At 43.0% G+C, this 27,008-nt stretch overlaps 1 protein-coding gene across 19 annotated transcripts in view; it reads right to left on the bottom strand.

Moving 5' to 3' along the window:
• Positions 1-2,274: 2,274 nt before the first annotated feature.
• The window catches only part of LOC123803753 (NF-kappa-B-activating protein-like), a 36,457-nt gene continuing 11,723 nt past the window's right edge, over positions 2,275-27,008 (bottom strand). For 2 of the 19 annotated variants that reach the window (XM_087859406.1, XM_087859425.1), the window contains exons 5-12: positions 26,566-26,726; positions 24,849-25,032; positions 17,331-17,415; positions 16,008-16,546; positions 15,250-15,530; positions 9,723-13,602; positions 9,104-9,192; positions 2,275-8,507 (exon numbers count right to left, since the gene is read on the bottom strand). In XM_087859406.1, coding sequence (XP_087715532.1) covers positions 26,617-26,726 — 110 coding nt within the window. In that variant the 3' untranslated portion in view covers positions 2,275-8,507; positions 9,104-9,192; positions 9,723-13,602; ... (3 more) ...; positions 24,849-25,032; positions 26,566-26,616. Of the gene's footprint in view, positions 8,508-9,103; positions 9,193-9,722; positions 13,603-15,249; positions 15,531-16,007; positions 16,547-17,330; positions 17,419-23,330; positions 23,390-24,848; positions 25,033-26,565; positions 26,727-27,008 lie in introns of those variants that run through there. The other 17 variants (XM_087859408.1, XM_087859412.1, XM_087859410.1 and 14 more) reach the window with 17 other exon arrangements.

The following is a 27,008-nucleotide window of genomic DNA, read 5'->3' as shown; positions in this document are numbered from 1 at the left end:
CAAGCAGGGGGAGTGGGAGAGGAAGAAGCAGGCTCCCAGCAGAGGAGCCTGATGTGGGGCTCGATCCCACAACGCCGGGATCACGCCCTGAGCCAAAGGCAGACGCCCAACCGCTGTGCCACCCAGGCGCCCCCTCAGTCTGTTCTTTTTTTTCAAGGTTTTATTTATTTATTTGACAGAGAGAGCGCGCACAAGCAGGAGCAGTGGCAGAGGCAGAGGGAGAAGCGGACTCCCCACTGAGCAGGGAGCTGGACTCGGGCTGATCCCCAGACCCTGAGATCACAACCCGTGCCAAACGCAGACACTTAACGACTGAGCCTCCCAGGCGCCCCTGTCTCAGTCGGTTCTGGAACTTTCCTTCTGTAGAATATTACTTTGAAGTTGCCAAAACACCGGCTTCCTATTATACTACCTAAAATGTAGGCTATCCCCCACACCGGACTCCAGTACTTCATGGCAGGGCTTCTTGGCTCAAACTCTCTTAAATTGCCCCCGTCCCCCAAGATGTAATATCGCGGAGGCTCTATACACACCTGTTCATTTATCCAGTGTCACCGCAGCATGGCAGTTTAGAGCAGGGACTTGACGTCAGACAGACATGAGGTGAAGGTTGAGCTCTGCCACTTGTAGGCACAGGGACTCGGTCAAATCACTTACCCTCCCTAACACTCAGTTTTGTCATCTGTAGGCTGGGAATAATTACAGTAACATAGATAAGACGTTTAAAGAACAAGACATGTTGTCCTGTCCTCACTTCTCTGTCCCAGGATGAGATGTAACATGGGCCAAATCATAATTCCTACCAAAATAAGCTACATACAAAAAGCTTATAAGATTATCTTAAGCTATTTTGTCCAGGTATCAGCTTTAAAATGGAAGCTGACTATAATTTAAAAACCAGGATTAATGATATCTAGTACCTTCAAGATCTGCCACATGCCACATGGATTAGGTATTTTATTTATTTCAACTACTCAAAATCATAGATTTAGAATACATGACCAGGGAGGGGCGACTGGGTGGCACAGCGGTTAAGCGTCTGCCTTCGGCTCAGGGCATGATCCCGGCGTTGTGGGATCGAGCCCCACATCAGGCTCCTCCGTTATGAGCCTGCTTCTTCCTCTCCCACTCCCCCTGCTTGTGTTCCCTCTCTCGCTGGCTGTCTCTATCTCTGTCAAATAAATAAATAAAATCTTAAAAAAAAAAAAAAAAAAAAAAGAATACATGACCAGGGAAGTGAAAAGCTTGAGTACACGAAGAATAATTCTGTTACAACTGCGGTGCTGTAGGGGGCACTGTGTGATTTGGTTTCACAACACACACCTCTAAAACAGGAATCCTGGGGCACCTGGCTGCCTAAGTCCAAAGAGCATGCAACTCTTGATCTCCAGGTTGTGAGCTTGAGCCCCACGTTGGGTGTAGAAATTAAAAAAAAAAAAACTTAAAAAAATATGAGTACTGGCATGTTCTAAAATAATTTATTTCTGCCAAGATCTGGGTTTCAAGATACTATTTCTTGTTAAGGAATCAGAGTTCCTTGGTAAAATGGCTGATCTTTGGTCTGGAGCAGGAAAAGTAAAAGAGCTGCTCAGGAAATCTTTGCTCCAGAAAACAAGTACATGCTCAAAGACCAATAAGGCCACGCCAGAAGGGATCACGTGTAGTTTAAAGGAACTTTTATTAGCAAATGTGGGAGGCAACCTGACCATCAAAGAGAATAATCAAAATAAAGAATCAAAAATAATGGGGGCACCTGGGTGGCTCAGTCGGTTAAGCCTCCAACTCTTGATTTTGGCTCAGGTCATGATCTCCGGGTCGTAAGATGGAGCCCGGTGTTGGACTCCATGCTGAACATGCAGTTTGCTTGAGATTCTCTTTCCCTCTCCCTCTGCCCCTTCTCTCACTTGCACTCTCTCTCTCTCAATAAATAAATAAAAATCTAAAGTCTTAAAGAATAAAAAATAATGAAAATATAATCCACTGGCTTATAAAACACACGAGTCCATAATTAGAGAGAAAGGGAAAGACAAGACTGAGGGTCAGAAGGAAGAAGAGAGAGAGGTGAGAGGGCCAGGGATAAAAAAGAAAGATTTCTTTTTAAAAGAATACCAGCTTAGCAGCGCCTGGTTTGCTGTCATTTGAGCATCCAACTCTTGGTTTGGCTCAGGTCGTGATCTCAAGGTTGTGAGATCCAGCCCCACATCGGGCTCTGTGCTCAGTGCAGAGTCTGCTTGAGATTCTCTCTCCCTCTCCCTCTGCCCCTCCTTTATTTGAGAGAGAGAGAGAGAGAGTGAGTGGTGGGGAGGGGCAGAGGGAGAGGGAGAGGGAGAAGCAGACTCCCTGCCGAGCAGGAAGCCCGATGCGGGGCTCAGTCCCAGGACCCAGAGATCACGACCAGAGCCGAAGGCAGATGCTTGCCCACCTGAGCCACCCAGGTGCCCATAAATAAATAAATCTTAAAATAATAATGAAAAAATAAAAGAATACCAGCTCAGATGGTGACTGCACTTATCATGGTGAGCACTGCATAATGTATAGAATTGTGGAATCACTATGTTGTACACCTGAAACTAATATAGCATTGTGTGTCAACTATGCTTAATTTCTTTAAAAAATGGATACCCTGGGAAAAAATTACATTATCGTTAATAAATTCTAGCTAGGCATTGTTGACTGTCACAGTCTCTAATCTTCAAAAAATAAAAAATATAGAAATATAAGAAACTGCCAGCTTAAAAAGGAGGAAAACAACATTAACATTTGTGAAGTAGTCTTGTCAAAACAAACTTTTCTAAAATTTTATTTATTTGACACAGAGAGAGAGCACAGATGCAGGGGGAACAGCAGAGGGAGAGGGAGAGGGAGAAGCAGGCTCCCCGCTGAGCGAGGAGCCCTATGTGGGGCTTGATCCCAGGACCCTGGATCATGACCTGAGCCTAAGGCAGACGCTTAACCAATGGGGCCACCCAGGAGCCCTTCCTGTCAAAATTTTTAACCTGAACTGATTCAGTTATGTTGATAGATCTACCCTGCAGTTGCTGGGAAATACAGGAAATATGGGAACAAATTTAATGACACCATAATAAAACAGAGTAATCCAGGAGGTGGGACAATCTACAAGACAACTTTTTTTCTTTAAGATTTATTTATTTATTTGACAGGGAGAGCAAGAGAGCGCAAGAAGGGGGAGCAGCAGAGGGCAGAGGGAGAAGCAGACTCCACACTGAGCAAGGAGCCCGACACGGGACTCCATCCCAGGACCCCGCGATCATGACCTGAGCCAAAGGCAGACGCCTAACCATCTGAGCCACCCAGGTGCCCCAAAACAACTTTTTAAAAAGCCAATGTCATAAGAAAGGTGGGAAATAGATGTATCATAGATTAAAAGAACCTGAAGAGATGTAATATCTAAATACAACATAAATGTAATGCATAACCTACTTATTCTAAAAACAGCTATAAAAGACATTTGGGACAATTGGGGAAATTTGAATATAGATTAGGTGTATGATGCTATTATGACATTATTAATTGTTTTAGATGCAGCAATAGCATTGTGGTTATGAAGGAACATTTCCTTTTTGAAGGAGATGTCTGATGGAAATATTTAGAGTTACAATTGTCATGACAATTAACTTATTTTCACAAGGTTTAGGAGACAGAAAACAAATATGACATTTAATTAAAAAAATATATATAGGTGAAGGATGTGCCAGGGTCATAATCCTAGTATTCCTTCATTTTTCCTGAGTATTTTTTTTAAAGATTTTATTTATTCATTTGACAGAGAGAGAGACAGCCAGCGAGAGAGGGAACACAGGCAGGGGGAGTGGGAGAGGAAGAAGCAGGCTCCCAGCTGAGGACCCTGATGCGGGGCTCGATCCCAGGACTCTGGGATCACGCCCTGAGCCGAAGCAGATGCTTAACAACTGAGCCACCCAGGCGCCCCTTTCCTGAGTATTTGAAATGATTTGACAATAAAAATAAATGAGGAAAAGAAAGGATATAAAAATAAGTATTTCCAGACATGGTATACGGTCCCATCATAAAATTCATTATCAAGAAAATTATATAAAATGTCGCTAATACTTGTAATACATTTAAGGGGATTTCTAAATAAATTTGAGGACTTAGTTAAGCACCAGATTTATGTTCTGCAAATTATAACCCCAACAAAGTTACTCTTGTGCCTGGGGAAGTCGGTAGACTATACTGGTTAAAACAGGTAGAGGCAGGATCACTAAAAAGCTTCTAAGGGTTTGCTCTTGACAGAGAACCCAAGCAAATCCAGAGAAATATTGCATATAGCTAGTACCTGTCATCTCACATGATTATACCCATCAAATTTCTGGAGGGAAGGATAGAAATGAAAAACATCAGGACTATAAAACCAAAGAGAAACTCACTTCTCCAAAGAGATCCAGTACAACCATTACCTAATCTTACCTTTTCCCATGCAGGGTTGAGATAGACAGGAAGCATGATAAATACCTTTTATTTCATGCTTAATATTTACTGTGGCTAGTAAAACAAAATACTTATTAGCAAGTGTTCCTCAGCTAAATAATTAGCAAACCTTCTTATTTTTTTTTAAGACTGATTTATTTATTTATTTGAGAGACACAGAGAGAGAACAGAGGGAGAGTGAGACGGAGAAGCAGACTCCCCATGAACAGAGAGCCCCATGCAGGCCCCAATCCCAGGACCTCCGGATCATGACCTGAGCGGAAGGCAGGCACTTGACTGACATAAGTAATTAGCAAACCTTCCGATAAGCAATAGGTACAAAGCAAACATGGATCCTGAAAGTGGAATGTAGTAGTTACATGTTCATGCTAACATTGAAAATTGCTTATATTTGAGATGTGCAATTTAAAATGGTAAATGATTTTTTTTTAAATCCCAATCAACACCTGGCGGCAAGCCCTGCACTCTATCACAAGGTCTGAAGCATGTCATGAAATGATTAAATATAATGAGAATTTCCTCCGTTAGGTAATTAGGGACTTATCACTAGGTTCAATTCAGTCACAAACACAAGGGGCAATAAAATTTAAAGCAAACATCGTTCTGTCTCTATTGAAAATGTTAAGATTCTTCTTTTATGCACCAAAAGATTTACCTACTCAGGTTAGTAGAAAAATGTCTACATTTCCAGAGCCCCACATCAGGGGTGCTGTATCCCAGGATAAGCAGGTCTGAGAACAAAATTAGAAGAGTGTGTGTGTGTGTGTGTGTGTGTGTGTGTGTGTGTGTATACACTTGTGCACGCAGTTTGGTTTTGTAAGCCATTTGACTTTGAATGGGTGTGATGTTCAGAACAACCAATGTGAAATTAACAGTTATGAAAGCACTTTGAAAAGTGAAGTCCTCACACACTTTGGGTACAAAAATTTTATTTAGTGTCGGGGCGCCTGGGTGGCTCAGTCATTAAGCGTCTGCCTTCGGCTCAGGGCGTGATCCCGGAGTTCTGGGATCGAGCCCCACATCAGGCTCCTCCACTGGGAGCCTGCTTCTTCCTCTCCCACTCCCCCTGCCTGTGTTCCCTCTCTCGCTGGCTGTCTCTATCTCTGTCAAATAAATAAATAAAATCTTAAAAAAAAAAAAGACTACATATGTTAGCGGACTGGAGAGAGAAACTTCCCTCGCTGGCTCTGAGAAAGTAAGCTACAATGATGTGAGATTGCCTATGGTGAGGGCCCCACAGCAAGGAATTTCAGGCAGCTTCTAGAAGCTGAGAGTGGCCTTTGGCAGATAGGCAGCTAACAAATAGGGACGTTAGTCCTAAAACCACAAGGAAATGAATTCTGCCAACAACTCAAATGAGTCTGGGAGTAGATGCTTCCTTAGTCAAGACTCCAGATAAAAACATGGCCTGACTGACACCTTGATGACAGGCTGTGAGACCCTGAATAGGGGACCTAGCAAAGCTATGCCCATACTCCTGACACAAAGAAACTATGATATAATAAATTTCTGTTGGTTTAAGCAGCTACGTTTCTGGTAATTTGTTAACATGGAAATAGAAACTTGTTAACATGGCAATAGAAAACTAACACACACGGGCGCCTGCATGGCTCAGTCGTTAAGCATCTGCCTTCAGCTCAGGACGTGATCCCAGGGTCTTGGGATCCAGCCCCGCATCAGGCTCCCTGATCCGTTGGAAGCCTGCTTCCTCCTCTCCCACTTGCCCTGCTCGTGTTCCCTCTCTCGCTGGCTGTCTCTCTCTCTCTGTCAAATAAATAAATAAATAAATAAATAAATAAATAAATAAGATCTTTAAAAAAGAGGAAAGAAAGCTAACACACAAGGTGCAATGGGCTGAGCCAAAGTCTAGCTGTATGGATGTGAAAGGCCTGAATTCCCTGTCATTATCTGGATCAGGGAAGGCAAACAAGTTTCATCCCCTCTTCCTATGCCTGCTAGTGCCACTCTCTGGAGTGTCTTGGGGTAGATGGAATAGTTGACCAGAGATGTCCATGCCCAAATCCCTGTATCCTGTGAATATGTTACGTTATATACCAAAAAAGGACTTGGCAGGGGCGTCTGGGTGGCTCAGTTGGTTAAGGGTCTGACTTCAGCTCAGGTCGTGATCTTGGGGTCCTGGGATGGAGCCCTGTATTGGCCTCTGTGCTCAGCAGGGAGTCTGCTTGAGATTGCCTGTCCCTCTCCCACTGCCCCTTGCCCCTCCACTCCAGCTCGTGCTCTCTCTCAAATAAATAGATAAAATCTTAAAAAAAAAAAAAGTACTTGGCAGATATAATTAAGGTTATGGACCTTAACATAGGGAGATTATCCTGGGTTAGCTGGGTGGAGCCACTCTAATCACACAAGCATCTTAAAAGCAGAGAGTTTGGGGTGCCTGGGTGGCTCAGTCGGTTAAGTGACTGCCTTCAGTCTCAGGATTGAGTCCTGCATCGGGCTCCCCGCTCAGAGAGGAGTCTGCTTCTCCCTCTGACCCTCCCCCTTCTTATGCTCTCTGTTTCTCTCTCTTTCTCTCTCTCAAATAAATAAAAATCTTTAAAAAAAAAAAAAAGAATTATAATACAAAGCAGAGAACTTCACCTGACTACAGGCAACAGACTTGTGGCAAAAGGAACAGTGGGGGAGATTCAGATTGTGAGAGGGACGCCACCAGCTGTTGTGGAAGGAAGGCCGCACAAAAAGCATGAGAAGAGGGGCGCCTGGGTGGCACAGCGGTTAAGCGTCTGCCTTCGGCTCTGGGCGTGATCCCGGCGTTCTGGGATCGAGCCCCACATCAGGCTCCTCCACTATGAGCCTGCTTCTTCCTCTCCCACTCCCCCTGCTTGTGTTCCCTCTCTCGCTGGCTATCTCTATCTCTGTCAAATAAATAAATAAAAATCTTAAAAAAAAAAAAAAAAAAGCATGAGAAGAAGGTTTCTAAAAGCAAAAACTGCCTCCAGCTGACAGACAACAGGAAAGGAGGTCCTCAATCCCCAAACTACAAGAAACGAATTTAGCTAAAAACCTGCATGACCTTAGCAGTGAATTCATCCCCCAAGCCTCCAGAAAGAAAGACAGCCCTGCTCACACCAGGACTTTACCTCTGTCACACTGTAAACAGGATCCAGCAAAGCTACTTATTACCTAGACTGCTGGCCTACAGAACCGGGAGATGAGAAATCTGTGTTAAGTGACAAAGTTTGTGGTCATTTGCTATGGCAGCAGTGGCGAATTCATACATGCTGTGTTGGGGAGGATTCTGACCCTAGATCTGGGGACTGTGCTAAAGGGCTCATTGACTGAGCAAAGATTTGTGCCATGGAAGCAACATCGAGGTGGCTTATAGGGTTCTTCGTTTGTTACCCATGATCTCCATGCTATGCTCAGGGGTAGAAATTACCTAGCTCTTCCCTCTGCCTGGAAAGCCCTGCCCCCCCCCCCCCCAGATATCTGTAAAGGCTTGTTCTCTCACTTTCTTCTGGCCTACACTCAAAACAAATTCACCAGGGGCTCTTAATTGCCCACCCTCACTAAAATTTCATCTCTTACCCTTCTCCTGGAAACATTTTACACCATGTCCCTGCTCCATTTATTTCCCTCTAGCTCTTAGCACCTCATCGTACCCTTATTTACTTGGCTTACCACCTGCATCCCCACCAGTAGAGGCAAGTTCCATGCAGTCGGAGGTTTTTGTGTCTTTTGTTTGACAGTTTATTCCCAGAACCTAGAACGGTGCCCAGAGCCTAAACATCTGTTGAAATAAGCACTAAAATGACGAGACTTTCTTTTTCTGGTTTGTCAAGTTCACACATCCTGGCATACTACGGTCATCTTGTCTGGAGGGACTGGAAGGGAGGTGGGTCGGCACAGAATACAGAAGGCATAACCGAGGCGGACACCCTTTCCCAGGGTGAGCTTGGCTCTTCCATCATGCTGGCCACCTGGACGGGAGCAAGTCGCTACACTCCCATCGGGTCCAAGGAGGACTGGAGGAGAACGTGGTCATAATATGCAAATGATTCCTCTTGCACTAGTTCTTCCACCTGGAAGGAAGCAGAACACACAACCAGGTTGGATGCCGTCCCTTCCAGTTCTGCCCCTGATGCTATCACACAAGGAAATCCTTTGGATTCTGGGCCAATTTAGGTGCTTCACTATGTAAAACCTTCTCACTTCAAGAGCCAACCAAGTGTGGCTGTCCCTTGCTTACATGCTATAAATAACCAAATTAACCCATCTACAGGATGTGGGCTGCAGACACCAAGCTCGCAAAAAGAAAGCCTGGAATATTCCCCAGGATGATGGGACTTCAGCAGGTTTACAAGGTAAATGGCCAGCATTACAAAATAACACTTGCCCTGCTGAGGACTGCTGATTTCAGGGTCAGCAAGAGGGGGTTTCAATCTGCTTAACCCTAAAGTGAGACACAAGCAACATTCTTGTCGGAAAGAGAATAGATCAAGGCCTGGCTCCAGACCTGGGAATGTCCTGGTGAGCTCCCCGCCTTTTTAAAGATTTTATTTATTTATTTGTCAAAGAGAATGCAAGCAGGGGGAGCGACAGGCAGAGGGAGAAGCAGGCTCTCTGCTGAGCAGGGAGCCCAACACAGGACTCGATGCCGGGACCCTGGGATCATGACCTGAGCCAAAGGCAGACGCTTCACCGACTGAGCCACCCGGGCGTCCCTCCTGGTGAGCTCCTTAAATGAAGTTCTCAAGAAGCAGGTTCCTGTGGGGAAATGGAATTGGGAAGTGAGCTTCGAGACGGGTAAGCGGTTACCTGATTCCAGGTGGCCGCCAAAGGGCACTTTGGCTTGGAGCAGTTGTGGCAGTGAACTTGGTCATCCACGATCTGGCATCCGAAGTAGTCTTTCGGACCGGCCCTGCGGCAGACCTGCCTACAGCTCAAGAAGCACCTGTGTTCGCTGCCGGGCTTGACCCAGAAACTGCTAGCACTCGGGTACGCTCTTCTGTGAAAGCACTTCTTCTTCTGATTTTGATCCAAATCCAAGACGACTTGGATCAGATTCAACAATCATACCGTATCTTGGGGCGCCTGGGTGGCTCAGTCGTTAAGCGTCTGCCTTCGGCTCAGGGTGTGATCCCAGGTCCCTGGGATCGAGCCCCACATCAGGCTCCTCCGCTGGAAGCCTGCTTCTTCCTCTCCCACTCCCCCTGCTTGTGTTCCCTCTCTCTCTGGCTGTCTCTCTCTGTGTCAAATACATAAATTAAATCTTAAAACAACAATAACAATCATACCATATCCTGCACAGCTCTGCCGTGCGCGTCTGCTTTCGGACTTCTTCAGGGCCTGCCACTCCTCCACCACATGTCCCCTTTTGGGAGGGGCTGGGGCTGTCCTTCTCTGCATGTTTCCCTGAGCACCGACTTTGAGCTCAAAGGGGGAGACAATGCTCAGGTATGCAGAGGACCCTTGAGAAATTGCATCCAGGCCGACAGGACTGCCATAGACATGTGTATTCTTTGTGTAGATTTCCTAAGTGCTTGCACAGAGCAATTAGCTCCGAGAAATAAGGACACTGGGAATTTTGGAGGAAAAAAAAAGAATATGTTCCTTTCAATGCCTGACTTAGAACTTTGAAAAATTACTAGTTATTCCTGAAACTCTTCTAAAATATCGTCACTTCTGTGACATACTGTGCTGCGGAAGGAACTAATCATCTTATACCTCTGCTTAGAAACGTCTGCCTCAACAGCACATAAAGTCCAATGATACAAGAAAGAAACACCATAAAAACAAGACAGAGGGTTGAAAGACTCTACAAGTGCAGATTTAGGACAGTTTAGATAAGAACTAGAGCAATGAGGGATTTTTCTTCATTTCTTTGCTTTATTTTAAAATGCCTCTTAGGGGGCACCTGGGTGGCTCAGTTGGTTAAGTGTTTGACTCCTCATCTCAGCTCAGGTCTGGATCTCAGAGTCATGAATTCAAGCCCCACCTTGGGCTCCATGCTGGGCATGGAGCCTACTTAAAAAAAACAAATTAAGGGGCACCTGGGTGGCTCAGTTGGTTGAGCGTCTGCCTTCGGCTCAGGTCATGATCTCAGGGTCCTGGGATTGAGCCCTGCATCATCGGGCTCCCTTCTCCATGGGGAGTCTGCTTCTCCCTCTCCCTCTGTGCTCTCTCTCTCTTTCAAATAAATAAATAAAATCTTTAACAATAATAAATTAATGTTAAAAATAATAAAATGCATCTTAGGGAGGAAAAAGAACTGGAGTAATAATGCAGTGTTTCTGATTCTCTGCCAGCCTGTCCATCTAGATATTCTGCAATAATTATTAGAAATAGAAAGGTAAAAAATACTGCTATTGTGCTTACATCCATTACAAGCCGCCAAAAGAGTTTGACCATCAGAGGGAAAGCTCACATTTCTCAAGTCTAAGCAATCAAAGTATAAAGCATTTGATCCTTAGGACACCTGGGTGGCTCAGTTGGTTAAGTGTCTGCCTTTGATTCAGGTTGTGATCACAGGGTCCTGGGATCAAGCCTCATGTGGGGCTCCCTGCTCAGCGGGGAGCCTGCTTTTCCCTCTCCCTCTGCCTTCTGTTCTGCCTACTTGTGCTCTCCCTTTGTCAAATAAATAAATAAAATCTTAAAAAAAAAAAAGCATTTGATCCTTTCTTCCTCTGAAGTGGTGTGATCAATTTAATTTGGGACGGAAAGGAGGATTATCCACTGGAGATTTAAAATATTTTTCAGCAGAACAACTGTGATTAGAAAAAAAATTTTTAGGTAAATGTATAAAAATATACCTCCCACAGGACAACTTCTTAAAAAATCTGATGATTTAAAATTAACAAGGAATAAAAGAACAAAGGGGATAATGGTGGACTAGGTTATATCCAACTAACCTGTGTGCCAAAAAATGATAAATTCTGGCAAAAATGAAAAACTGTTTGCAGGCATTGGAGAGTGACCTAAAGGGTAGAAATTGAAGGGGATCAGGCCATTGGAAGAAGGGAAACATTATAGGTCACTCCCACATCTAGCAGGATCGTTGCCTTCAAATAACCCCCAGGCTGCATGGCATGTGGCCCCAGAAAGTGAGCGGAAGCTGCAGTCTCTATGGCCTTTGCAGGCAGAGGACAGCGTTCAGCGGTGCTAGATTGGCTATGAATGTAGAGAATACACTAGGAAAGGGAGGTTCCACGGGGAGTTCTCAAATGTGCATATAAACTTCTCTCAAATTCTTGAAAGACTCTAAAATTGTACATATGTGGGGTTAAAATCCAAAGAGTGCAGGGGCAGAGCAACAACTGGAAGGTTAAAAGATGTGAAACCACAGAAAGGTCGCATTTTAGGATGAAAGAGTACATACATGGACCAAGAGAGTCTCCCTAGAAACAAAAGGAAAACTGAAACAGACATGTGCTAGAAAGGATAAAATCTGTCCATAATGTAACTGCTTGCCAAGACAACCCATAACATGTTTAGGGGAAAATAACAGAAAATCCAGACTATCAAACACATAGTTTCCACAATGGTCAGGGAATGAATGAATGAATGACTCATGAAAGTAAAACAGTAACCCCCAAATTCACCTAAATTGATCTGTATATTTAGTGGAAGTCCTATAAAAATCCCAGCAATGTTTGTTGCAGACACAGGCTAGCACATTCTAAAATTTATATGGAAAAGCAATTGACCTAGAAGAGCTAAAAGAACTTTTTTTCTTAAGTAGGCTCCACACCCAATGTGTGGCTTGAACTCATGACCCTGATTTCAAGAGTCGCAGTTCTACCAACTAAGCAAGCCAGGCACCCCAGAGCTGAAAGAATTTGGGGAAAAAAATGAAAAGGGGTGGAATTATTCTACCAGATGTTAAGTTTTATTATGAATAAACTGAATGAAATTTAGAAAGTGTGGCATTGGCAGGAGGAAAGAAACAGAGATCAATAGAACAGAACTGAGAGCCCAAACACAGTCCCACACAAATATGCTCAAATGATTTTTGTCAAAGCTGCAAAAGCAATTCAACAGAGGATAGACAGACCTTTTTTTTTTTTTTTTTTTAAGATTTTATCCATTTAATTGTCAAAGAGAGAGAAAGCCAGCACAAGCAGGGGGAGAAGCAGGCTCCCGGATGAGCAAGGAGCCTGACACGGGACTCCATTCCAGGACCCCGAGCTGAAGGCAGCTGCTTAACCGACTGAGCCACCCAGGTGTCCCAGAAAGATAGACTTTTAAACAAATGATGCTGCAGCAATTGGACATCCATAGGCAAAAAAACTGACCTTGAACTAGACCTCATATATTACGCAACAATCAACTCAAAATGCATCATGGACTTAAATGTAAAATTTAAAAACTTTAGGAAAAAAACATAGAACAGAATATATGGAATTTGGGGCTGGGGAAAAAAGACCTTCCCACTAACTGCCTAAAAGAATTTAGATAGAGGACCAGATCCAGGAAGGGAGCGATCACCATAGACAACTACATTATAATCTGAACTAGGGGCAATAGGGAGGAAGTTAGCAAATCCGTTACAATTCTCTTTGTCCTGTTGTTTCTCTATGATCCATAAAGATTTGTTTACCAAACATTTACTCTTCTATTCTTCCTGTGAATTGTCCTGCTTCCCCTTGAAGCCCCCGGACTCCTAACTCCTCCTCCTTAGTCCAGAAAGATATTTATACTTCATTTTGCCTGACTGTCTTGGGAATCTCTCATGCTTATGTGGGTTCTCCCTCTATATGGAAGTTCGATTCTCCTGTTAATCTGTCTCACGTCAATTTAATTCTTAAGACAGCGAAAAGTACCTTGAAGACTACAGGAAACAGACTACAAAAACAATTTCCAACAAAGTTCCACCCACCTCACAAAGGTGGAAATGTTAGGTGAGAATTAATTATGCCTCGGGGATATCACACACATTCAAAATTCTTTAACTACCAAATGCATTAGTCAATGTTTTCTATTGAGACATTTCTAACACCTCAGATTTTGATCTTCCTTTTTGTGGTCCTATTATGAAGACATTGTACGGATATTGTCACTAGTGGGGGGGATGACTAACCTCAGGCTGGATTCTTTCATGTGGTAATTCGAAAGACTTTCCATTGGCTCAGTCAGTGCCAGCTAATTTGTGGCTCAACAAGATCAAGGGGTGATTGTCTGAAATCATAGAAAAGCCTAAATTGTAGCAAAGGATAATTTGAAAATAACAACAACAACAAAAAAAAAAAGATAAGAAAAGGGCCGCCTGGGGCCACCTGGGTGGCTCAGCCCTTAAGCGGCTCAGGTCATGATCCCAGAGTCCTGGGATCCAGCCCCACATCGGGCTCCCTGCTCAGTGGGGAGCCTGCTTCTCCCTCTCCCACTCCCCCTGCTTGTGTTCCCTCTCTCGCTATGTCTCTGTCTGTCAAATAAAAAAAATCTTTAAAAAGTAAAAAAAAGAAAGAAAAAGAAAAAAGAAAGGGGCCCCTCGGTGGCTCAGTCAGTTAAGTGACCAACTCTTGATTTTGGCTCAGGTCATGATCTCAGGGTCCTGGGATGGAGCCCCACATGGGGCTCCTCAATCAGCGGGGAGCCTGCTCCATATTTGCTCTCTCTCCCTCTGCTCAATCCCCGTGCAAATGTGCATGTTCTCTCTCCCTGTTTCTCAATAAATAAATCTTTTAAAAAGAGAATGAGAAAGAGAGAAAAAGAAAACTCGGGTGGGTTTATTAGCTTTGAGTCATGGAGAGTGTAATTTATGGGACGGAAAGGGGAGGCAGGAGTGGAGCTGGGGAGGCCAGACAGGCAGCCAAGAAAGCAGGCCCCCAGACCAGGGGCTGGGCTCAGTCAGGTGTGGCCAGGGCTGGGCAGGCCCACGCCTCTCTGCTTTGTGGAGCAGGCAAAGCAAGCTCGGAGGAACAGGTAGCCTGAAGTTTGGGTGAGTTGATGTTGGCCTCCTCGGGCTTGCACTGTGCTCTCTCAGTCGGGGTCTGAAGGGAAAAGGAGCCACAAGACACAAATGGGGAAAAACACAAAATGTTCTCATCCATTTCCAAACTCTACAGCACTTGGAATGTTCAAAGAAATGTTTCCCAGTTTTATGAAGACATGAGTTACGCAGAGTACTGTATACATTTGAGGTGTACGGCATGACCATCTGACTCACACCTACTGTGAAATGATTACCACGGTAAGTTCAGTTACCATCATCGTGTCCTAGAGATACAAACAAAAACAGAAAAAGGAAAATGTTCTTTTCTTTGTGGTGACAACTCTTAGGATTGACCCTCTTAACAGCTTCCATAAATACCCTACAGCAGTGGGGCCTATAGGCAGGTTGTGTATTATAACCTCAGTACTTATTTTTTTTAGAGATTTTATTTTTACTTATTTGACAGAGAGAGACAGCAAGAGAGGGAACCCAAGCAGGGGGGAGTTGGAGAGGGAGAAGGAGGCTCCCTGCTGAGCAGGGAGCCTGATGTGGGGCTCAATCCCAGGACACGGATTATGACCTGAGCTGAAGGCCGACGCTTAATGACTGAGCCATCCAGGTGCCCCAGTACTTTTTTAAAAAAAATATTTTATTTATTTATTTGAGAGAGAGTGAGCCCAAGCAGGGGAAGCGGCAGAGGGAGAGGGAGAAGCAGACTCTCCACTGAGCCGGGAGCCCGATGTGGGGCTTGAACCCAGGACCCTGGGATCATCACCTGAGCTGAAGCCACCCCAGTGCCCTAGTACTTATTTTTTTTAAGGGCAAATTTGTACCTTCTGACCACCTTCATCCAATTCCCCATCCCCACCCCCTCTGGTAACCATAAATCTCACCATTTTATCTAGGAGCTTTGTTTTTTTCTTTGAAGGTTCCCCATGTATATGAGCTCATACAGTATTTCACCAAAGAAAATATGAACGGAGCCCTCCGTCTATTTGCACACACGGGAAGAGCTGTTTTACGAAACCAGGGCTGGAAACAGGGAACTAGTGTCAGCCTCTACCTCAGTCGGCCGCTTTGTGCTTTGGCTATGATGATGCAGATGTGACCTCCAGGAAACCTGGGTCGCCCCAGAATGAGCTCCAAGACACTGGCTTTTTGCGCCCACGTGCTCCTGCAGCAGAAGGACCAAATACTAAGATGGGAGAGGGGAAGTGAGGCGACCGAAAGGGAGAGGCCTCGGCGGACACTCTGCATTGGGCCGGCCTGGGTCGGCGTGAGGCCTGCCTTTGGTGGGGCAGCCCTCCGCACCAGAACGACCCGGTCACCAAGGGCCACGTGAAGCAGGGTAAAGCCTCCTGTGGGGACAAGTCCCCCCTCCCACACTAATCGTGAGGCCGCTTTTTGTCTCTCCTACTATGGCGGCCTGGTGTTGGAGTCCAGCCCCCGTGAGTGGAGCTGCCTCCCCAGCACATTCCCCCGTGGAGCCCCGCAGCCCCTTTCCACTTGGCTCCTGGATCAGGTCCTCGAGGAAAGCCTGGGCCTGGGTCTGTGTGTGTGTGTGTACACGTGCGCATTGGGGGGAACAGCCAGGCCCGCGCTGGCACTGCTGTCTTACCTTTCCCGTCTTTACTACTGTGCGGGTGCTTACCAGCAAAGCAGAGGGCACGTCTTCCTCCTCACGGTCAGGGTGATCGCGCTGCCTTCCCCCGGAGCACAGCAGTCCTCCTCAGCGGACCCTCTCTGATCTGTCTCCCCCGGAACTGGAAGCTTCTCCCTTCTTTCCGGGCAGTGTCCTCACCAGGTGTCTGCCAGGAGAGAAGCGGCAGTGGGGCAGCCCAGCGTGCCTGGTGGTTTGAGGCGCCTGTTCCGGAGGATGGCCGCCTCCTTCCTGGGAGGGACAGGAATGTCAACTTCTCTGCCTTTAGTCACTTCAAGTAACACTAGCCAGCTTGGCCCGAGGCGGGGGGCGGGGGGTGTCTCGGTATCCCTCTGGGGCGAGGCGAGAATGATGTTGTCTTCAACGGTGGACCCAAGTGTGCCAGCGGCAGGGGCAGGCTCGCTGTCCACTGACGTGAGCGTTCCAAGTGTGCTCAGGATCCTGGCCTCAGCCCGCCATCTCTGCCTTGGAGGCTCCTTTACCTGCCACAGTGGCCCGCAGAGAAAAGGACGTCGTCTTGACTCAGAGTACTGTAGTGGAGGGAAAAGAACTTTCTCTTTGCCGTTCTAGGTTTGGCGGCGCAGGGGAGCAAATTCTGCCCCATGCCCACCCCCGGCCATGTGTCTCATTGGCATGTGGATTATTTTAGGTAGTTATTTTTAAGAAACAGAAGCCTTAATAAGTTTTTCTTTTTTGCCTCCGTGCTAACTGCCTAAAAGAAGTTAGATAGAGGTACTGTTCGAGGAAGGGAGCTATTATCATACATCAATATAATATAATATGAACTAGATATGGCAGACAAGGGAGAAATCTTGCAAGGTATGTTTCGTTGTTTCTGGATAGTCCAGCAAACATTTTGTTTACCAAACATTTACTCTTTCCATTCTTTCTGTGACTCATCTTCCTTCCTTTGAAAACCCCAGACCCCTATCCCCTTTCTACTTAGTCCCCCATGACTTATATACCTCATTTTGCCTCTCTTTGGAATCGCTCATGTGTATGTGGCTTCCCTGTATGTACATAATTGAATTTCATTTTCTTCTGTTAAACTATCTGATGTCAATTTCATTCTTAGACCAGCCAGAAGGATCTTCCAGGATAGAGAAAAAAATCTTCCTTCCTAACACAGTGTATAATATAAATGCAGAGGATTGTAGATTGCTACAGGTTTTAGAAATTAAAATGAGGGGTACCTGGCTGGCTCAGTCGGTAGAGCTTGGGCTCTTGATCTCGGAGTTGTGAGTTTGAGCCCCACACTGGGCACAGAGACTACTTAAAAAATGAAGATGAAGGGGTACCTGGGTGGCTCAGTACCTTAAGCGTCCAAGTCTTGGTGTCAGCTCAGGTCTCAGGGTCGTGAGTTCAGGCCCAGGGCTGGGCTCCACGCTGGGCACGGAGACTACTTAAAAAGAAAAAAAAATTAACGTGAAAAAGAAAAAGATCAAAGTTTTTCTTTACTTACTTTAATAGTATTACACAAGACCAAAAAAAAAAAAAAAAACAAAACCACCAATGCATCTTTATCACTTAGGAAAAACTAGAACACAACTGAAGCTTGTAAAATTATAGACATAATGTATTTCAAGCACCTATCACTGTGCTCAACACTTAATACTTCATAAAAGGTAGATCACTGAGGGTTACAGGAAAAGCAAAAAGTGTTGTTTCTTTCTAGTCCCTTTCTGTGTGCAACCCATAATGTTTAAGTTTTCCGTTAGGATTCTTTGAGAACTGAGATTGAACTTTCAGCTTTCATGCATTCTGTATGGTATCTAACACATAATACAAGCTTAAACATCGAAGTAATAGAACAGGAACAACCACAACCATGAAACAACCACAGGCACAACGAAAAACCATTTTTTAAATGTTTATTAAAAGGAGATTGTAGTGGTCAATTCAAATAGTTTCATGTCCAGCCTTAAACGGAACCATGTAACATCTGTAAAAGCGTAACTTCTCCATCTGTACCCATCAACATCACAGGTGACATCCGTATATGTAAGTGAGAAAACAAAATCATCTATCATGATTTTTTATGCAATCTAACTTTTGATCTGATAATGACCTTAAAAACATCTGCGCTGTGTGATCTGCACTGACCTCATGATATTGGGCAGAGTTTATGGAAGGAAGGAGGTGGTATTCCTGCTTAGACTAATAATTTATATTGTGCCATCCTGATGGTGGGGCAATGACGTTTTGCTGTTAAGGGAAAGGTGTACAAGCTTCATGTACTACAGTCTCTAGTGTTTATTAAGTGTTTCACAGACGTGATTTAGTTGACTGTTAAGGGAACTGTCTCTGTAAAGGAAGAAATCAGACAGGTGTTCCCATGGAGATGATATCACCGAGTCTAATTCTGAATCTACTGATTCTGAACACTGTTTCTCTCTACTTTTCTTTTTTAAGATTTTATTTATTTACTTGAGAGAGAGAGAGGCAGAGGGAGCATGAGCCGAGAGAAGGGCAGAGGGAGAGGGAGAAGCAGACTCCCCACTGAACAGAGAGCCTGACATGGGACTCGATCCCAGGACCCAGGGATCATGACCTGAGCTGAAGGCAGACGCTTAACCAACTGAGCCACCCAGGCGCTCCATGTCTCTACTTTTCTTATAGCAGCTCTGACTGATGTGGTCCAGTCACTATGTCATCTGCTCTTTTTTTCTTTTCAATAATTTTGTTGACGTTCATCCAAATTGTAGCTTGCTTGCTTGTTTGTTTGTTTGTTTATTGTAAGTTCTACACCCAATGTGGGGCTTGAACTCGTGACCCCGAGATCAAGACTTGCATGTGCTGCGGACTGAGCCAGCCAGGTGCCTCAATATGTCATCTGCTCTTACGGCCTGAACACCTGTTGAAATGCTACTTGGAAACCATACCATTTATTTGCTTTCATTTACTATCTTTAATTCTTTGAAGTGATAACATAATGATATAGCTCAAAAATCCCCAAATATAACACATTCAATGAAAAGAATCGCTTAACTACCCTGCCCCACACAGGCCCACTTATCACCTAGCGTATTGTTTATGCAAATTTAAATACAAAAACACGTTCTTGTGTCTCCCATTTGTTATACAAAGGTAGAAGTATACACATGCTCTTCGCCTTTATGCCACTTGTTTAGGAAAATGGTTTGTATAACAACAAGGAGTCTCTTCGTATGGAGAGAAGAGTCCTGTACCCTAATCGAGGCGATGGTTCCATGCATTCACACATGGGATAAAATTTCATGGAGCTATAGAACACAAACAAAAACAAGAACCGACCAACCAAACAAAACCCCCCAAACAATTAAAAAGTACATGTGAAAACAGGTTAAATCCAAATATGTTCGGAATTTGAGTTAATACACTGGATCTCAATCTGGAATGAGTTTTCACCCCGGTGACATTAGGGAATGTCTGGAGACATTTTTGTTTGTCACCATTGAGGGAGGGTATTAGAAACTACTCCTTGAAGAAAATTTTTTCTGAGAAGTAAAGGAGGGATGTTGGGGAATGCAAGGTCAAGACGAATTTTGTTTAGTATTAAAGAAATTTAAATATATTCATATACAGAGGGAAAAGAGACCATAAAGGAGAGGTCAAAGTTTTAACAGAATGGAAAACAGTGGAGTAGGGAACTCCAGGGCTCCATCTCTCCCCCGAAGCAACTGAGCTGGGAAAAGCTGTCAGAATCAATTTTTGGTGAATGTTGGAACCCAGCTAAAAACTCACAACAACCAGATAAGGCTTGGTGTAAAAAGAATCTGCTGCTTTGTGGTGTTGGGGCTCAAGGTGGGCCACCCCAAGCCAAGCCAGAGCACCATACTGATTATTTTGAATTCAAGTTAATAAAGAAACAGCCAGTGTAGGAACAACACTCCGATCCACCTTTGTCTCCAGAAAGTAGGGAATACATCTCCCCTGTGAAAAGCACCCTCCCTGCAGGGGGGGGGGTGCAGAGGAGGCACCAGGAGGCAGACAAACATCTTTGACATCAGGGACAGGGAATTCAGGGCCTGAGAAGCCCATGTAAACAAACCTTGTAACTTCTCCTAACTTACTACCTCGGCCCAAATTTTGTTTAGAATTCCTAACTAATTGAAGTTCCCAAACATCAGTTTTCTTTGTCCTGCCAATTTCTCCCAGATTTACTGTTTCTTTATGTAACAAGTATAAACACTGCCCGCCTCCATCATTTCTTAGGTCCTGTATCTTTGAGGCCTCCATACATATGAATTAAAGTTGGTTTTCTCCTGTTAATCTGTCTCCTGTCAATTTAACTCTTGGATTACCCAGACGAATTTGGAAGTATAGAGGCAAATTCTTCCTCCCCAACAGTGGTAAGGGAACACTTTGGTGTTTTGAATTGTCTGCCTATCATCCTTCAGACCCCAGGCCTGTAGAAGCCTTGAGGATGGGAAGGCAGCTCTCCTGGTACTAGAAGGAGCAGTATGGACTTTATTCTCAAAGAATTGTGGTTCTGGGTCTTCTCCGCTCTGCCAGCTCCCTCAAGGACTGGCAGAGTTGGTTTGCCTTTGTTTTGTCTGACAAGGAGTGAACCCAGGGTTGAGGCCACTTCCTGGGTACCTTTGGCCAAAGCATTTAAAGGCACAAGTACTGGCCACAGCGTTCTGGGGCAAGAGACAACAGTCAGGACAAGGAATAGACAACTGAGAAGGGTGGGGAACACACGATTCAGAAAAGAGACACGTGGAAGAAAAAAGGCTTTGAAAAGGTCTTATGTATGCAGAGGAATCAAGAAGGCCACGTGCTAGACACATGCTCAGAAACAGCTGAGAATACCACGAGCTTTCACGTCTGGATGGCTCTCAGGCTCTGTGTAAGCAGGAAGTAAAAGATAAGGCCGAGTTGTCCATAGTCTGGCCAAGCATTGAAGGAGTGCATAATACAGAGACAATCTCCAAACACTAGGAAAAGTATAATGTCTTCTTTTCTTTTAAGATCTTACTTTTTGATGTATAGTTGACATAAAATACATTAGTTTCAGGTGTACAACACAGTGATTCAACATTATATACATTATGCCATGCTTAACACTGTAAGTGTAGTTACCATACGTCACCATACAAAATTACTGCAATATATTGCCTGTATCCCCTATGCTGGACTTTTCATCACCCTGAATTACTTGTTTTGTAACTGGAAGTTTGTACTCTTTAACCCCCTTCACCTATTTTGTCCATCCTCCCATCTTCCTCCCCTCTGGCAACCACCAGTTTGTTCTGTTTCTATTTCGTGTGTCGGTGTTGTTTGTTTTGTTTTTTAAGATTCCACATATAAGTGAAATCATACAGTATTTGTCTTTCTATGTCTGACTTATTTAATTTAGCATAATTTTCTCTAGGTCCATCCATGTTATTGCAAATGGCAAAATTTCATTCTTCTCATGGCTCAGTAATATTGCGTTGTGTGTGTGTGTGTGAGTGTGTGCCACGTCTTCTTTATCCATTCGTCTATTGATGGACACTTAGGTTACTTCCATATCTTAGCTATTATAAATAATGCTACAATAAAAATGGGAGTGCCTATATCATATATCTTACAATAAACATAGAGGTGGGGCGCCTGGGTGGCTCAAACTATTAAGCGTCTACCTTCAGCTCAGGTCATGATCCCAGGGTCCTGGGATCGAGCCCTGCTTCGAGCTCCCTGCTTAGCGGGGAGTGTGCTTCTCCCTCTCCCTCTACCAGCTCATGTACTCGCGTGTACGCACTCTCTCCCTCTCTCTCAAGTAAATAATATATAAAACCTTTAAAAAATAAGATATAAAAACCAAAAACCAAAAACGTAGGGATGCATACATTTTTTCAAATTAGTGTTTTTGTTTTCTTCAGCTAAATGTCCAGTAGTGCAATTACTGGATTGTACGGTAGTTCTATTTTTAATTTTTAGAGGAACCGCCACACTGTTTCCCACAGGGGCTGCACCAGTTTATGTTCCCACCAACAACGTTCAAGGATTCCCTTTTCTCCGATCTAATTTCTTGTCTTTTTGTTACTAGCCATTCTGACTGACGTGAGGTGATATTGTGGTTTTGATTTGCATTTCCCTGATGATTACTGATGTTTCATGTGTCTACTGGCCATCTGTACGTCTGCTTTGGAAAAGTGTCTAATTAGGTCCTCTGCTCATTTATTAATTTGATTGGTTTTTTGGTGTTGAGTTGTATGAGTTACTTTTAAATTTTGGATATTAACCCCTTATCAGATATATCATTTGCAACTATCTTTCTCCCATTCAGTAGGTTGCCTTCTTGTTTTATTGATCTTTATTCATTTTTGAATCCAGGAATTGATGGTAAGTATTTCAAAACACTAGCTGGCCACTAAGCTAATGGAACATAGACTTCAGTGGCTATACATGACAAAGAGTGCAGCTGTTATGTAAACCAGGATGGAGATTCCTCAAAAAATTAAAAATAGAAATACCATACAACCAGTAATCCCACTACTGGGTATCTACCCAATGAAAATAAAACACTAATTTGAAAAGATATATGTATTCTATTTACTGCAGCATTATTTACAATATCCAAGATATGGAAGCAATTTCAGTGTCCATCCATAGATATATGGGTAAGGAAGATGTGGTACACACACACACACACACACACACACACACACACACACCAACACACACACAGGAATATTACTCAACCATAAAAAAGAATGAAATCTTGCCATCTGCAACAACATGGATGGACCTAGAGGGTATTATGTTAAGTGAAATACGTCAAACAGAGAAAGACAAATGCCATGTGGTTTTACTTATATGTGGAATCAAAAAAACAAAACAAACCAGAAACAGACTCATAAATACAGAGAACAAATTGGTGGTTGCCAGAGGCGAGGGGTTGAGGGATGGGCAAAACAGGTGAATGGGGATTAAGAGCTACAAATTTCCAGTTATAAAAGAAATGAGTCAGGGCACTTGGCTGGCTCAGTTGGTAGAGCATGTGACTCTTGAACTCAGGGTCATGGGTTTAAGCCCTACACTGGGGGTCGAGTCTACTTAAAAATAAATGAGATGAAAAGTACGTGGAGATGAAAAGTACAGCATAGGGGATATAGTCAATCACACCGTAATAACTTTGTGTGGTAAACAGGTGATAATTACACTTACCGTGGTGAGCATCTCATAATGTATATAATTGTCAAATCACTGTGTTGTATGCCTGAAACTCGTATCATATTGTATGTCAACTACGCTGAAATTTTATTCTTTTATATTTTCATTTTTTTATACTGAAGTTTTTAAAAAATGAATACAGATATTACAAAAATAGCTTAGAAAGTCACTAACTAGGCAAACCTGGATTGTATGGTCTTTGTATTCTGTTCAATGAAACAGGAACAACAAACCTAGGAGAGGGGAGAAAATGTGATTTCCAAAGTTGTCACATTCTAATATTCAGAATGTCTAATTTTCAACAAAAAGTACAAGGAAAAAGAATTCTAAAAATCATATGGAATTCTAAGGGAATCTAAATAGCCAAAACAATCTTTAAAAAGAAAATAAAAGTTGTAGGACCCAGATTTCTAAATTTCAAAACTTACTACAAAGCTATAGTAATCAGGGGCGCCTGGGTGGCTCAGTGGTTAAGCATCTGCCTTCGGCTCAGGGCGTGATCCTTGTGTTCTGGGATCGAGCCCCACATCAGGCTCCTCTGCCGAGAGCCTGCTTCTTCCTCTCCCACTCCCCCTGCTTGTGTTCCCTCTCTCACTGGCTGTCTCTATCTCTGTCAAATGAATAAATAAAATCTTTAAAAAAAAAAAAGCTATAGTAATCAAAACAGTATTGTACTGGCATAAGGATAGACATACAGATCAATGGAATAGAAGTGAGAAACCAGAAATCAACCCATACATCTATGGTCGATTGATTTTGGTTAAGGGTGCCAAGCCCATTCAATTGGGAAATAATTACCTCTTCAGGAAATGATGGACAATTAGATATCTATATGCAAAAGAATCAAACTGGAAACATACCTCACATCATATACAAAAATTAACTCAAAATGGAGAAAATACTTATATGTAAGAATTAAGATTATAAAACTCTCATTTATATATGGTTATATAAAACTCATATATAGAGAGAGAGAGAGAAAGAGTTATAAAACTATAAAACTCCTTCTCTTCAGGAGAAAACAGGGAAAAATTCATGATCTGGGATTTGGCAATGAATTCTTCAATATGACACCAAAGCAGAAGCAACAAAAGGAAAATTACATAAATTGGATTTCATCAAAATCAAACTTTTTGTGCATCAAAGGACACTATTAAGAAACTGAAAAGACACCCTACACAATGAGGTAAAATATTTACAAATCATGTCTCTGGTAAGACGTCAGTTTCCAGAATACTTAAAAAACCCTCACAACTCAGCAATGAAAAGATAAACCACCAAATTAAAAATAGGCAAACGATTAGATGTTTTTTCCCAAGGATATGTACAAATGGCCAACAAGCATGAAAAGATGCTCAGTATCATCAGTCATCAGGGAAATGCAAATCAAGACCACAAGATAATACCTCATCCCCATTAGGATGGCTATAGTAAAAAAATGGAGAGGGTGGCTGAATTGGAGGAGTGTACAACTCTTGATCTTGGGGTTGTGAGTTTGAGCCGCACGTTGGGTTTAGAGACTACTGAAAAAAGTGGAATATAATAAGTGTTGGTGAGGATGTGAAGAGACTGGAACACTCACACATTACTAATGGGAATGTAAAATGATGCAGTTGCTGTATTTGGCAGTTCTTCAAAAAATTAAACAGAGAATTACCCCGTGACCCAGGAATTCCACTTCTACGTATATACCTGAAAGAACTGAAAATCGGTATTCAGGGGCACCTGGGTGGCTCAGTCGATTAAACGTCTGCTTTCAGCTCAGGTCATGATCCCAGGGTCCTGGGATCGAGCCCAGTATCAGTCTCCCTGCTCAGCTGGGAGTCGGCTTCTCCCTCTCCATCTGCCTGCTGTGCCCCACTGATGCTCTCTCTCTCTGTCAAATAAATAAATACAGTATTTTTCAAAAATGGGGATTCAAACGAGTAATTGTACATAAATGTAGATAGAAGCACTATTCACAACAGCCAAAAGATAGAAAAAACCCAAATTTCCATCAATTGAGAAATGGATAAACAAAATGTGGCATATTCATATAACGGAATATTATTCAACTCAAAAAAGGAATAAAGTATTAATGGTTGTTACAAAGTCAATGAACCTGGAAAACATGATGCTAAGTGAAAGAAGCCAGACACTAAAGGCCACATATTGTATGATTCCCTAAATATTAAATATCCAGAACAGGCAAACCCATGGAGACAGAAAGCACATTAGCGGTTGCCACGGGAGGGATGGGGAGTGACTACTAAATGAATAAGGGGTTTCATTTTTGGGTGATGAATATGCTTTGAAAGTCGATGGCAGTGATGGTGGAGAACACTGTGAATGTATTAAATGCCACTGAATTGTATACTTTAAAATGGGTAATTTTATGTTGTTTCAATTTTACCACAATTTAAAAAAAATAATATAAGGGAAAAATAATCATTATGGAAAGACTATGATAAAGGGCACAAGTGGCGGGGCGCCTGGGTGGCACAGCGGTTAAGCATCTGCCTTCGGCTCAGGGCGTGATCCCGGCGTTGTGGGATCGAGCCCCACATCAGGCTCCTCTGCTATGAGCCTGCTTCTTCCTCTCCCACTCCCCCTGCTTGTGTTCCCTCTCTTGCTGGCTGTCTCTCTCTGTCAAATAAATAAATAAAATCTTAAAAAAAAAAAAAAAAAGGGCACAAGTGGCATAAGATGTGGGACAACACATCAGTTTGAATGTCCTAATCCTCTTTTATGTACTGTTTCCCCAATCCCATCCCACTCTCATTAAATCTAGATTGTTATCTGGATACATACTGATGAAATTGGCAATAATAGAATAAATATTGAGACGAAAAGGCTTACGGTATAAAGGAGCTAAATCTAAAATTTGGTAATTAATCCTTTTATACTTTTCTTTTTTCCTAAAATTCGTTTCCAATTTTGAATTGCGGAAGGCTTGTTGATATTTTTTTCCCGGTAGAAAAATAAGATCTGATATCCAAATTTCAAGATCCAGTAGAGCCTAAAACCATATGCTACGTTTGGCCTTAAGCTTTTTATACTGAAATTAATGCAGATCATGCAAGTAAGACTCTAAATGAGCACGAAAAATATGACCCGTATCAAGTCACCACTCCATCTGAGGTCTCCTGGTAGTTAAATCTCTTAGGATAGTGATGAGACGATCAAAGCCAGAGGACCCATCAATTCAGATATTACAATTAAAAACAGCCAGTTTCTCAGCACAGAATATACAATTATTGAATCACTATACTGTGTACCTGAAACTAATATAACTTTGTATATCAACTATGTTTTGAGAATAATATTTAAAAATTAAATTAAATTTAAAATACCCAGTCTAACTCTAGCATCTGACACTACTAAAATACACAAAGAAAAAGAATACATTAATCTCCATCCAGGAACATACCAGGAAGTGGTTTCAAAAACTGATATTTAGGCTACAGATCTAGACAGTAGCCTAGGGACTCTGAAACCCTCCAATTTGAGAAGGTGGATAATGGATGGCAGGAATGCAAGGATTATGCAGTAACCTTAGCAAGGCAGGCTGCAGAGGTGGTTCTTGACGCTCTGAAAAAGGAAACGAATGTTATGGTTAAAAGTTTTCCATTCACTTGCTAACTGACAAAAAGTAGAAAAAAAGAAATGCCTGTTTCTCATCAAATTCCCTATATAATTTCATAGCCACTGTATTATATTCAGGTTCTAAATAGTCCTTGATAGTCTTTGGCTTATCAAACTCAAAAAGGAAACTATTCTGCTTTAAGATATTTAAAAATATTAATTTACTGCTAAGCCTTGTCCCTTAGCACGTGAACAGATTATTAAGTTTCATTACACTCTCATATGAGC

Source organism: Ursus americanus, chromosome X (genome assembly GCF_024610735.1).
Source record: "Ursus americanus isolate L20-20 chromosome X, mUrsAme1.1.p, whole genome shotgun sequence".
Taxonomy (NCBI): domain Eukaryota; kingdom Metazoa; phylum Chordata; class Mammalia; order Carnivora; family Ursidae; genus Ursus; species Ursus americanus.
This window is presented reverse-complemented; position numbering and strand designations above follow the sequence as displayed.